The 12,203-nt window shown below is 60.0% G+C and overlaps 3 protein-coding genes across 4 annotated transcripts in view; 1 reads left to right on the top strand and 2 right to left on the bottom strand.

Annotated features, from left to right (window-relative positions):
- The window catches only part of CCM2 (CCM2 scaffolding protein), a 10,707-nt gene extending 643 nt beyond the window's left edge, over positions 1–10,064 (top strand). Inside the window, exons 1-10 of one of the 2 annotated variants that reach the window (XM_017737678.1) lie at positions 1,484–2,184; positions 3,647–3,820; positions 4,095–4,178; positions 4,514–4,697; positions 5,161–5,297; positions 6,016–6,151; positions 6,578–6,635; positions 7,355–7,493; positions 8,134–8,272; positions 9,173–10,064. In XM_017737678.1, coding sequence (XP_017593167.1) covers positions 1,984–2,184; positions 3,647–3,820; positions 4,095–4,178; positions 4,514–4,697; positions 5,161–5,297; positions 6,016–6,151; positions 6,578–6,635; positions 7,355–7,493; positions 8,134–8,272; positions 9,173–9,447 — 1,527 coding nt within the window. In that variant the 5' untranslated portion in view covers positions 1,484–1,983 and the 3' untranslated portion in view covers positions 9,448–10,064. Of the gene's footprint in view, positions 1–1,483; positions 2,185–3,646; positions 3,821–4,094; positions 4,179–4,513; positions 4,698–5,160; positions 5,298–6,015; positions 6,152–6,577; positions 6,636–7,354; positions 7,494–8,133; positions 8,273–9,172 lie in introns of those variants that run through there. The other variant, XM_008636312.2, reaches the window with a different exon arrangement.
- Positions 10,065–10,904: 840 nt separating this feature from the next.
- LOC103617970 (nascent polypeptide-associated complex subunit alpha) lies at positions 10,905–12,045 on the bottom strand. The gene is made up of 4 exons (XM_017737679.1): positions 11,747–12,045; positions 11,543–11,674; positions 11,198–11,320; positions 10,905–11,046 (listed from the first exon to the last, which is right to left on the bottom strand). The coding sequence occupies exons 1-4, from the start codon at positions 11,888–11,890 to the stop codon at positions 11,032–11,034; spliced, it is 414 nt and encodes a 137-aa protein (XP_017593168.1). The 5' UTR covers positions 11,891–12,045; the 3' UTR covers positions 10,905–11,031.
- The window catches only part of LOC108447497 (mucin-2-like), a 4,036-nt gene continuing 3,849 nt past the window's right edge, over positions 12,017–12,203 (bottom strand). Inside the window, exon 3 of the mRNA XM_017737669.1 lies at positions 12,017–12,108. Within this exon, the coding sequence (XP_017593158.1) occupies positions 12,017–12,108 (92 nt within the window). The remainder of the gene's footprint in view (positions 12,109–12,203) is intronic.

The following is a 12,203-nucleotide window of genomic DNA, read 5'->3' as shown; positions in this document are numbered from 1 at the left end:
TCTGCCTTCAGCTGAGCAAAACATTCCCAAAATGAGTAAAACTGGGTGGGATTTTTGGGGGATTGGCATCCAGGCTTCCCAGACAGTCAGATTTGGGAATGAAAGCCCCATGATGCCATCAGGTGACCCCGGGAGATGCTGCAGGAGCAGCAGCACCACTGGGGGAGGAATTTTCCACCTGGAGACAGGATGATCCTGCCCAAGGCTCCAGGGGTTCTTAGGCTGAGCTCAGGTGTGTCTCACCTGGGGCATCCCACTTTATTTCCTGGCACTGGGAAGAGCCTGGATCATTCTCTCCTTCCCTTCCCCAGGGACACGTTGGGCTGGTCCCCCCACCCCTCTTATCCCACCTGGGTAATGCCACTTGTGTTCCTTGTGTCCCTGATCCCGATGGATCAGGAGCTCCCCGAGTCCCTCTGGAGCGGGGCTGAGCTGGGGACCGGGGAGTGGCGTGGCTGTGGCATCTCCTGGGCTGATCCACGGCCTTATGGAGCCTCCTCGGAGCAGGTTTTCCATCGTTGTGGTGGGTAATTAACCCTTGGAGTTGCTGCCTGTGGATCACCGTTAAACCTGGATACCTGTGGCTACAGAGACGGGAAGATCCATCTTTGTCTTCCTCCTCTGTTCCAGCTGCAGGGAAAACTCTTCTTCCTGCTTTTCCCACTCTGTGGATCATTCCAGCAGCATTCTGGGCTGAAATGGAGGAATTGAGTTCTCTCAGTGCTGATCCAAAGGGATTTCAGGGCAGGTTTGGTTGGGACGAGGAGGAAAATCCCAGCCTGGCTTTGGGTAAAGTCTGAACTGGCTTAAACTGGAGCCCTGGAATTCCTTCCAGGAGCTCATGTTCCCTGGATCTCACTTGTGGCTATCGCAGTGGGATTGTGGAGCTGTCCTGGGGTAAAAAGCCATTATCCACAAGTCTTGTGAAGCAGGATGGATCCGTCCGGAATTCTGTCTGTGCCGTGGGAGCCTGCCCAGGGCTGGGAGCACTTGGTGTCACACCTGGGAGCCTCAGGTGAGGATGGGTGCTCCCAGCATGCCCAGAAGTGTGGGTGGGGGTGGATTTTCTGGGAATGATTTCCCTTCTGGTCTGACTCTGGAATCCGTGCAGCGGCTTCCAGTGAGCCAAAGCTTGCACGGTTTCCCTGAGGGATTTCTCTGTGTATTCAGCTGTTAGCATGGAATTCCCAGCTTTTCCAGCTCAGGGATGCCCTGGATAACTGAGGTTGGTGCCTTTTGCCTCTTCCAGCAGCTACTTTGGCATTTCCCTCCTGAGCCATGGAGTTGCTGAGCTCGAAGTTGTATCTTTGGGGGAAATTCTTCTTGAAATTCCTTTGTTATCCCGAATATCCAGCCCCGTGCCCTGGGCTGAGCGCCAGCGTGGGCAGCAGGAAAGGGGAATTCTGTCCCTCTGCCCACTCAGGTGAGACCCCACCTACAGAGCTGCCCCAGCCCCAGGGCCAACAGCACCAGGACCTGGAGCTGCTGGAGAGAGCCCAGAGGAGGCCCCGGAGCTGCCCCAGGGCTGGAACCCCTCTGCTCTTTGTGGGGCCGAATAAAGTGGATTTTGGAGTGTCTGTGCTGTGGGATGCAGGGGCAGGGCAGATGTATTTGCTGGGAGATCAGGAATTGGGGTGGTGGAGGAACTGCCACTGTCCCAGGCTGCTCCAAGCCCCATCCAGCCTGGCCTTGGACACTTCCAGGGATCCAGGGGCAGCCACAGCTGCTCTGGGCAGGAAGAAGCTTTACATCCCATGGACTCAATGGGCCATGGGATCATTAAGATTGGAAAAGCCTCTGGGAGCAGCACCTGGGATCCAGCCAGGTGTTGGAACAAAACAGCTCTGAGCTTGGAAGAGAAACCAGGGATCAGCGTGCCTTGGGATGGGGGGTTTCCCTCCTGGGTGTGGTAATGGCGAAGGATGAAGGATTTGGGGCGTTCACAGGGATTTAGGGGTGCAGGAGGCGGGATGGGAGCAGGGAATGGGCTCGTGCCCCGGCCCTGGTTCCCTCCCCAGCTCGATCTGTCACGTGGGACAGAGGAAGCTGTGGCCGTGGCACTTCCGGCCCCAAACGCCTCGGTTCCGGCACCCCCAGAACAAGGAGAACGCTCCCCAGGGCCCCCGCGGCTCCCCCGGCACAGCTCGGTCCTGCTCTCCTGGTGGGAATTCCATGGAGGACGAGGTGGGTGCTGGGGTTTGGGCTGCCCCAAAAAGCAGAAGCTGTTCCAGGCTGCGTCACAGCCGGAGGTGCCTCCACCTCGGGTTTGGAGCCCCCAGTTCCTCGTCCAGGACAGCCAGGGGATCATCCCGGCCCTACAGATGCAGCCGCATCCTAGGGGGAAAAGGGGGGTTTCTCTGGATTGGGGTGGATCTGGATCCTGCCTGGTGGAGGGGGAAGTGTCTGGGTACGACCTCGATCCCAGTGGCACGTTCCTGCATTGCTCTGCTTTGGATTCCTGAAGGATTCCTATGGAGCTGGATCCTTAGGCACTGGCAGGCAAGATTCCAGATGGGACATCCCCAAGTTGGAGAGTCCCCACACCTCTGTTCTTGGTAAACAGACCTGTTGTGTCCGGGATTTCCTTCTTTCCAGCATCCCAGCCCCTCGGCAGGATTATGGAATATCCTGATCGAGGGTCATGGAGTCCTCCTCCTGGATGCTCTGTGTTGGGATCCTTCCCAAAAATCCACGCTGCTGCTCCTGAGGCAGGGCTGTGGAGCTGCTTCCTCTCCTCTCTGTCCTGTAAGATCCCTTTATTTTTATCTTCCTGATCCAAGGGATGTTTTTCCAGGCTGAGCTGTCCTCAATGTCCTCGTGAGCTGGTAATTCCCAGTGTTCCAGGAGTTTTCCTTGGTTTATATTTAATTAATTCACCACTGGAAGCATGTTCTCTGCCCCTTTGGATCCCATATTCTTCTCTCTTGCCCATGAGAATCAGGAAAGGCAGGAGGTGGTTGTCCTGAGGGGTGGGAAGCAGGGAATGGGACATTGGAGCCACATGTCCAAGGAGTTCCTAGATCCAGCCATGGGTCTGTCTCCTCCAAACATCCACCTGGTAAACCTGGAATTGGAGCAGTCTGGGGATGTTCCCAGTCATTTGTCCGGCGTGGAGCTTGGCAAGATCCACGTGGCATTCCCGTGCCGATGCCGAGGGACAGCTGGGAGCCTGTGTGTTGGCTCCAGTGGTTTTCCAAACCCGGCACTTCAGGTTTGGAATTTCCCATTTTTCCACTTTCTGGGTCATTTTCTCATTATTTGGGGTCTCCTTGGAACATTCCTGCCTGTAGCAGATCCTCAGGGAGGTACAAAACCATGGAGGGTGCCTTTGAACCCGCTCTTCACCTGGAATATGTTGTAGCATAGAAGAGTTGTATTTCTCTTACCTGGAAGGTTGAACGCGGTGACTTTGGGGGAGAACCACCGTATTTTGGTAGTGAGAACATTCAGCTCTTGTGTTGTATGCCAGGAAAAGGGTTTTCTGTGGAAAGCCATGGATTTACAGCTCCAAACCTGGCGCGTCCATGGGGCAAAACCAGCAGGATGGGCTTGAGGGTCGCTGGGCAGGAGGGGCTGGGGCTGCTGGACCCCCCAGTTCTGGTGCCAAACTCCCCTTCTCACCCCGATCCCGGTGTTCCTCTCCCAGCCTGGAATTGTGTCTCCGTTCAAGCGAGTGTTCCTGAAGGGGGAGAAGGGCCGGGATAAGAAGGCGCAGGAGAAGGTGACGGAGCGGCGGCCGCTGCACACGGTGGTGGTGGCGCTGCCCGACCGCGTGGAGCCCGACCTGCTGCTCCACGACTACATCGAGAAGGAAGTCAAGGTATCCACAAGGGCCCTGAGCATTGGGAATGCCTTCCTAATATCCCAGCTGGCGCTGGGAACTCATTCCCTTTGTCCAAAGTCCCTCTCCAGCTCTCCTGAAGCCCCTTTAGGCACTGGAAGGGGCTCTGAGGTTTCTGTGGAGCCTCTTTTTTCCACCCACGTTCCCACCTCTCACCCATTTCCAGGTTTTCCTTGGAGCATCTCCATGACTCATTCTGCCATGTCCAGGATCGTGTCCGTGCTGTGGTAATGGTTTGGCTCTTCTCTCCCAGTATTTAGGGCAGCTCACCTCCATCCCAGGGTACCTGAACCCCTCCAGCCGCACAGAGATCCTGCACTTGATCGACAATGCCAAGGTGAGCACTCGGCTGCTCCGGGACTCCCAGCAGGCAGAAATCCCAGCTCACCGAGCTTCCTTCGGGCTGGGGCCTCCATCCTGCTCTTCCCTGGTGGGAGGGAAAGCTGTTCCCAAAGGGGAAACACCCCTGGGAGGGCGGTGTGGGACTCAAATGCATTCCCCAGAGAAGCTGTGGCTGCCCCATCCACTGAAGGGTTCCAGGCCAGGTTGAATGGGGAACACCTTGGGATAGTGGAAGGTGTCCCTGCCCGTGGTAGGGACCTGGATAATCCTTAAGCTCCTTCCAACCCAAACCATTCCATGGCTAAATCCATGTGAATCCCTGTGTTCCAGAGAGCCCATCAGCTCCCGGGGCAGCTGACCCCGGAGCACGACGCCGTCATCAGCCTCTCTGCCTACAACATCAAACTGGTGTGGAGGGACGGGGAGGATCTGATCCTCAGGGTGCCCATCCACGACATCGCCTCCGTGTCCTACATCCGGGATGACTCTGCACACCTGGTCGTGCTCAAGACAGGTGAGTTGTGGCCATGGAGTTGGGATTGTTCCCCTGGGGGCCACCTGGGACAGTGGGAGATGTCCCTGCCCATGGCAGGGAGTGGGGCTTGGTGGTCTTCAAGGTCTCTCCAACCCAAAGCATTCCATGAGGGTTCCATGACACCTCATTCCCTGTCCTGAGCAGCTCTGTGCATGTCACACCTGCGTGGTTTGGGAACGGGGAGCTGGGGAGGGCTGAGCCAGGGATTTATCTGATAACAAACCCCATGGACAGGCTGTGGAATAAAGGAATGAATGCCTCAGGGGCTGGAGTTCTGGTGATGGAATTCTGCACTGTGAAAACAGCCAGACAGCTGTCAAAAGCAGCTCCAAACTGGAGGCTTTTCATCCCATTCTCCTGCTTCAGGACTCTTTCTCACCTACAGGACCCCTTCCCCTCCCCTGCCTGTCCTGCCTTTCCCTCACCTCTCCTCTCCCCTCAGCTCAGGATCCCGGGATCTCGCCGAGCCAGAGCCTGTGTGCCGAGGGCTCCAAGGCGCTGACGTCGGGCTCGCTGTCGGAGAGCGCCGGGGGGCCCCTGGAGTCCTGTTGCCTGGTGGTCCTGGCCACGGAGAACAAGGTACGGCTCCCACCGCTCCATGGACACCCTGGGAACACCTCGGCGTGGGCTCAGAGTCACTGGGATTGCTGGGAGGTTTCTGGCTCTTGGATCCACAGTGGCCAAGTCCTGTGGTATGTCCGGATCCTTCCCTGCGCTCCCACACCTGTGGGACACAGGCCCAGATATAGGGATTCCAGGTGTGGTTGGGCATTGCTGGAGCACCTGGAGAGGGGTTCCTGATCCCTGTCCCAACCCTGGGATACGAGAGGGTCTCCAGGAACTGTTTCCCTTGGTCCCTGTCGGCCAGAGCCTTCTGCAGCAGCCCAGAATCCGTGAGGACAATCCCACAATGAGGTTTTGCTGATCGGGATGTTTCCCCTGTGCTGACCTGGGAATTTGTTTCATCCAGTGTCTGGATCCAGGGATTCCAGTCCCAGCCTCTCTGATCTCCAGTGAGGGTGGAGTTTCACTCCACTCATTTCCAGCCCTGACATTCCCTGGGGCACCTGCACCCCTCTGGGATGAGCCGAAACCCCAGGGAGCTGCATGGAGGAGCCTGGGCATGGAATGTGGGGGGCTCCTGGGTTGATGCTAGAGCATCCCAGCTCCTGCTGCCGGGGGCAGGAGGGCTGGGATGCCGGGAAGGTGATGGAGCTCGTTGTTCCCCCATCCCACGGAGCCAAAGGGAGAGGGGATCTCCCTCTGGGATCTGCCACAGCTCCCTGCTCGTTCCCAGGTGGGTGCCGAGGAGTTGTGCTCCCTGCTCAGCCAAGTCTTCCAGATTGTTTACACCGAGTCCACCATCGACTTCCTGGACCGCGCCATTTTCGACGGCGCCTCGACGCCGACGCGGCACCTGTCCCTGCACAGCGGTGCGTGCGCCCTGCTGCCCTCCGGGCTGCTCCCCACACCCAGCACCTCTCCAGGGCCAGACACAGCCACAGCCAGGAATGGTTGAGGTTGGAACAGCCTCAGAGACCCCCGAGCCCACCCAGCCCCCAGCAGGGCCAAGGCCACCTCTGGCCGTGTCCCCAAGTGCCACATCCACAGGGATGGGGACCGACCCCTGCCCTGGGCATCCTGTTCAATGCCTGACCACTGTTTCCATGAAGGAACCTTCCTGAGATCCAACCTAAACCTCCCCTGGCACAACCTGAGGCCGTTTCCTCTCATCCTGCCGCTCATTCCTGGCCTCTCCCCTTCTGGCCAAGTCAGGAATTCCTTTGTGTCTCTTCTGGCTTAGGAAGTCACCGAGTTTGTGCCTCTCACATTCCATCTCCCAAATTTTTTCCCTCCAGATGACTCTTCCACCAAAGTGGATGTGAAGGAGCCCTTCGAGGCGGACGCCAGCACTTTGTGAGTGATCCGTGGCCCCTGGAGCCGGGATTAACCCGGATCCGCTGGCACATCGGGAATCTCAGCTGAGCCCAGCCGGGCCTCAGCAGGGTTGGCACAGATCCTGTCTGGGCCTGGATTGTTCTGCGCTCAGCATTCCAGGGAGAGTCACATCCACAGCGAGCAGTCCCTGTGTCAGCAGGGCACGGGGTCACAGGCTGGGGTCCAGCTGGAGCTGGGAGAAGGGTTTTCCCCAAAAACTTGTTATTTGGGAAACTTTTCCCTCCTGGGTCACTGGAAACATTGACAGTGTTTGTGGGGTGAAATCCTAACACACAAACCATTGGTTAGCATGGAGGGATGCTCTTGGAATAGCCAACACAGAGGGATACTCAGGAATGTTTAACATGGAGGAGTTATGAACATTATTGAAAATTGCACATTTAAGCCCGAGGTACGGCGCCTGGGGGTTCTTCCCTGTGTTATTCCCAGTGAGGAAGCAGCCAGAGGGATAATTCCCCATGCAGGCCTCCATTGTCACTGTCACCAAAGCATCATTTGGTTCCCTGGGAGCCCTGGGGTGCCCTCAGGAGCTGGGGGCTTCCAGAATCATGAAATATCCTGGGTTGGGAGGCACCCCAAGCATCAGAGCCCAGCTCCTGGCCCTGCACAAGCCACCCAAAAATCCCAGCACCACCACCCCGAGGAGCTCCGGAGGACTCACCCGTGCTCGGTGTCAGTTCCTTTGCAGACACCCTGGAGGCCGGGGACACGTCCCCGTCGTCCTTCTCGGCGCGCCCGTCCCCACACGTGACCACGGCCAGCGAGAGCGAGCTCAGCACCACGGCCACCGAGCTGCTGCAGGACTACATGATGACGGTGGGATGTGGGATCAGGCCCCGGAGTGAGGGACGGGGCTGGAGGAGCAGCTCATCCTCCTCCTTCCCAGCCAGGCTGGGCTTGGAGGGCCTGATGGAGGGATCGTGGAATGGTTTGGGTAGGAAAGGGGCTGTAAGGGTGATCCAATCCCAAGTTGCTCCAAACCCCATCCAGCCTGGCCTTGGGCACTTCCAGGGATCCAGGGGCAGCTGCAGCTTCTGTGGGAAATCCATTCCAGTCCCTCACTACCCTCCCAGCCAAGAATTTTTTCCCTGTATCCCATCTGAATCACCACTTTTCCAGTGGGAAGCCATTCCCTGTGTCCTGTCCCTCCAGGCCTTGTCCCCAGTCCCTCTGCAGCTCTCCTGGAGCCCCTTTAGGCCCTGCAAGGGGCTCCAGCCCTGGGGCAGCTCCGGGGCCTCCTCTGGGCTCTTTCCTTCTCCCACAGGAGCATCCCCCCCTTTCCCTTTCCCAGTGTCCAAGTCCCCTCATACCCCAAGACTCCACGAGTCACAGTCCCAGCAACCCCCACAGCTCATCCCAGCTTTCCCAGCGGGTTCCTGGCCCTTCCAACACCATTCCTAAGCCTCCCAGCGCCCCTTCCCGAGCACAGGGTGCCATGAGGGCCGTGTCCCCGCAGCTCCGCACGAAGCTGTCCTCGCAGGAGATCCAGCAGTTCGCCATGCTGCTGCACGAGTACCGCAACGGGGCCTCCATCCATGAGTTCTGCATCAACCTCAAGCAGCTCTACGGGGACAGCAGGAAATTCCTGCTCCTGGGTGAGTGCTGGAACGGCTCCGGAGCCAGGAGCCCAGAGCTGAGGGGTGGGATTGAGGGGTGAAGGGGTGGGGGCACAGGAAGGCCTTGGGGTGCCACCAGGAGAGGAGGAACATCCCAGTCCATCTCTCCTGTGGAGATTCCTCGTTCTGAGGGCAGCTGGTCCATCCAGCCCAGCCCATCCTACAGCTTCAGTCTCTCCTTGGAGCTGTTCCCTGCTCCCACCTGGCTATGAAGCACCTGGGAACTGCCTCCAGAACCAGGCAACCTAATCCAGACCTGGGAACCTCTCCCAAACCTAGAAACCTCCTCCAGGTCCAGGGAATTTAATTCAGACCTGGAAATCTCCAGGCCAGGAAACCTCCTCCAGACCAGGGATACTTTAAACAACCTGGCCTCTCATATCTTAGGAAAACAGGTCAGGAATACAAAATCTTCCCAGGATAGCCGCAGTGTCTGACTGCACCTGGGGCCTCTCACCCGGCCTCTGATGTCCAGGGAAAAGGAGTCAGGAATTTAAAATCCCCACAGGACAGGAGTAGAGTGTCTCACATGGGCCCACTGGCCCTTGGGGATGCTGAGGGGACAGGACAGATGTCCCTGATGGGACAAATTATCAGGATAAGCTCAGCAAAGCCGAGCAAGATGCCGGGTGAGGAATTAGATTGTTTGGAGCTCAGAAAGTCCCGCTTGAGGCGGATTTTGGCCTCAGTGAGCAGTGGCTGCAGGTCTCAGGTGTGAACAAATGAGGGGCCCTGGAGGTCCCCATCCCTCCCAGCAGGACTCCTGGGCCCTCCTGGAAGGCTCAGGAATGGCATCCAGGTGAGGAATCCCCACGGATACCTGTCCTGGGCGCTCTCCGTGCCGCCCCGAGCCGTGCCCGTGCTGTGTCCCGGCTCCAGGCCTGCGTCCCTTCATCCCGGAGAAGGACAGCCAGCACTTCGAGAACTTCCTGGAGACCATCGGGGTGAAGGATGGCCGCGGGATCATCACGGACAGCTTCGGCCGCTACCGGCGCTCCCTGGGCGCCGCCTCCGCCTCCAACGGCACCGGCGCCGCCAGCAGCTCCGACGAGCAGTCGGTGCCCTCGGAGGAGGACGAGTGGGACCGGATGATCTCCCACATCAGCAGCGACATCGAGGCCCTGGGCTGCAGCCTGGACCGGGACTCGTCCTGAGGGAGCCCGGGGATCGCAGCTGCTCCCGCGTGGAACTTGGGGCTGCCCTCGGGGGGACCCTGGGACACGGAGTTACCCCAGGGGGCAACGTGGGGCTGCCCCCCGTGGGGACGTGGAACATGGAGCTGATCCCAGGGGGATCCTGGGACATGGAGCTGCCCCTGGAGGGACCCCAGGACAGGGAGCTGCCCTCGGAAGGGACATGGAACACGGGCACGCCCCAGGGGGACTCTGGAGCTGCCCTTGGAGGGGCCCAAGAACACCAGCCTGTGCCCTCATGGAGATCCTGGAACATAGAGCTGCCCTTGGAGGGATCCTGGCCCCCTCCTGCAGGATTTGGGGCTCCAGCAGCGTGGTGGCTGCACTGCCCCAGCCTCGTTAACAGCTACAGGGGCTCCCTCTGGACCCAGGGCTCCAGATAGGACCGGGGGGACAGATCTGGATTTGGATTTTGGGGACAGATCTGCTCCTGAGCCTCCCTGTCAGCTCCTCAGGGATGTCCTGAGCATTGGGATCTGTTCCCAAGGGGCTGGAGCCACTCCCCCCCAGTTTACAGTTTGCACAGCGGGTCCCCCAGAACTGCCCCTACAATGAAGTTTTACCACAATGTGAATCTTCTCACCCTCTCATCCGTGGCGTTGGAACATTCCTGAGCATTCCAGCTCCCCCAGTCTGGGATTCCCCACGGTCACTGCAGGAGCTTGGTGGGACCCCCGGAGCTGAGCCAGGACCCCCCTCCCCCTTTATCTGCATCCCCTGCTGGGCTCCCACCCCGAGCAGGGTCCCCAGACGGGCTTGGGGGGTCCCCAGTTTCCCCACAGCCATACCCAGGGGGTCCTGTCCCTTCCCCCCCTCTGGAGTCAGACGCTGACTCAGCAGTTTGGGGATCCAGCACATTCCAGAGGCCTCGGCCCCAAATCCCCCCCAGTGCCTGTAACCCCTCTGCCCCCAGCACTGCCCACACTGGGGTGTCCCCCCACACCATGACCCCACCAGTGTCTCCCCTCATCCTTCCTGGTGACCCCCTCTTCTCCCAGGGCTCTCCCAACCCCTCCTCCCTCTGGAATTCAGGTGTCCTGGGAGCTGAGGCACCCCCAGGGACTCACCTGGGGGACACACAGGGGAGTGTCCCCTTCCACAGCCCTTCCCATTCCAACACCAAGAAAATGGAGAGCAGGAGGGGATCCCAGGGACTTGGGGATAGAGCTCCATCCCTTCCCAGCCCTTGGAGCTGGGGGGCTTCATTCCCATCCCAGGTCTCTGCCACCCCCCAAATCTGGAGGGGAGGGGGTGTCCCTGATCCCCAGTGATGCTGGGGGCACTCTGGGGTGCTGCCTCTCCCCCAAAACCTGTCCTTCCACTTCCCCCATCCCAGTGACACCCCCAGGTGCTGCCCCCCATCCCCCTGCTGGGAAAGGGGCTCCCCAACCTCCCAAAATCAGGCCTGGGAGGCAAGGTGCGATCCAAGGGGTGCAGGAGGCCTTTATTGAGCAGTCCAGGGGGCCAGGAGGAGGATGGGGGCAGGAGGAAGGACGTGGGGGGGGCTCTGTGCATCTATACAGGGGGCCGGGACACCCCCGGCCGCTACATGGTCAGTTCCTGCGGGAGAGAGCAGAGTCGGGAATTCCGGGATCAGCCCCAACTCCCGCTGGGAAAAGGGGGGGTCACAGCCCCAGTTCCCGCTGGGAAAAGGGGGGGTCACAGCCCCAGTTCCTGCTGGGAAAAGGGGGGGTCACAGCCCCCCACTCACCATGATGGCGTTGACGATGTCGTTGTTGTTGTGCCGCAGCGCTCGCACGGCCTTGGGCCGTGACACGTTGGCCTGGGCCATCACCAGCTCGATGTCCCGCACCTCCAGCCCCGTCTCGTCCACCTGGGAGGGGCCACAGTGCTGCCAAACCCCCCCAGGGCACACACCCAGCCCTGACCCCCAGGGACCCCTGTGCACCCCCTCCCCGCCCACAGAACCTCGGCCTGAGCCATCCCCAGCTCAGCACCCTGCACCCCCAGCCCCGTCCCATCCACCCCACGGGGTCACAGCACTGTCACCCCCCCATGGCACCCCCGGAGGCACTCGGAGCCCCCCAGCACTCACCTCCTCCTCCTCCTCGCTCTCCTCCTTGATGGCCAGGGCAGGTGCAGCGTCGGTCACGAGTGCCGAGTGCTCCAGGGGCACCTTGAACTTCTCAGCCGCCGCCTTGTGCACTTGCTGGGACAGGTCCTCGATCTGGGGGGGAACACGGGGTCAGCACAGCCGCCTCCGAGCCAGGGCCTCCCCCCCAAAGCCCCCCGAGCCCACCTTGGCCTCCCCGAAGACAATGTAGATGTCGGACACGGGGCTCTTGAAGACGTCGGGTTTGGAAATGACGAACAGGATGTTCTTGGATTTGCGGATGGTGATGCGGGTGACACCGTGGATCTGCCGCAGCCCCAGCTTGGACATGGCCTGGGGGGCCGGGGGGCACAGGGTGACCCCTGCACCCTGGCACGGCAGCCTGGGGGGATCCAGCCCCCCATAGCACCCCAAATCCCCGGGATAACAGGGACACCAGAGATGGGGGATGTTGTCTCAGCACGGCCAGGATGGGTCCCCCCCCAGCCCACAATGGGGACCCCAAGTCCCATCCCAGCGTTGCCCAGAGACCCCCCCAGAGTGGGAACCTGACCCTCAACACCCCAGGACTGACCCCCTCCCCAAGCCCTGGGATGGGACAGGGACGCCAAACCCAGTGGGACACCCCCAGCCCCCCAAGAAC

Source organism: Corvus brachyrhynchos, unplaced genomic scaffold (assembly GCF_000691975.1).
Source record: "Corvus brachyrhynchos isolate BGI_N302 unplaced genomic scaffold, ASM69197v1 scaffold426, whole genome shotgun sequence".
Taxonomy (NCBI): domain Eukaryota; kingdom Metazoa; phylum Chordata; class Aves; order Passeriformes; family Corvidae; genus Corvus; species Corvus brachyrhynchos.
Note: the sequence above shows the minus strand (reverse complement) of the source record. Positions and strands in the feature narration are given on the sequence as shown.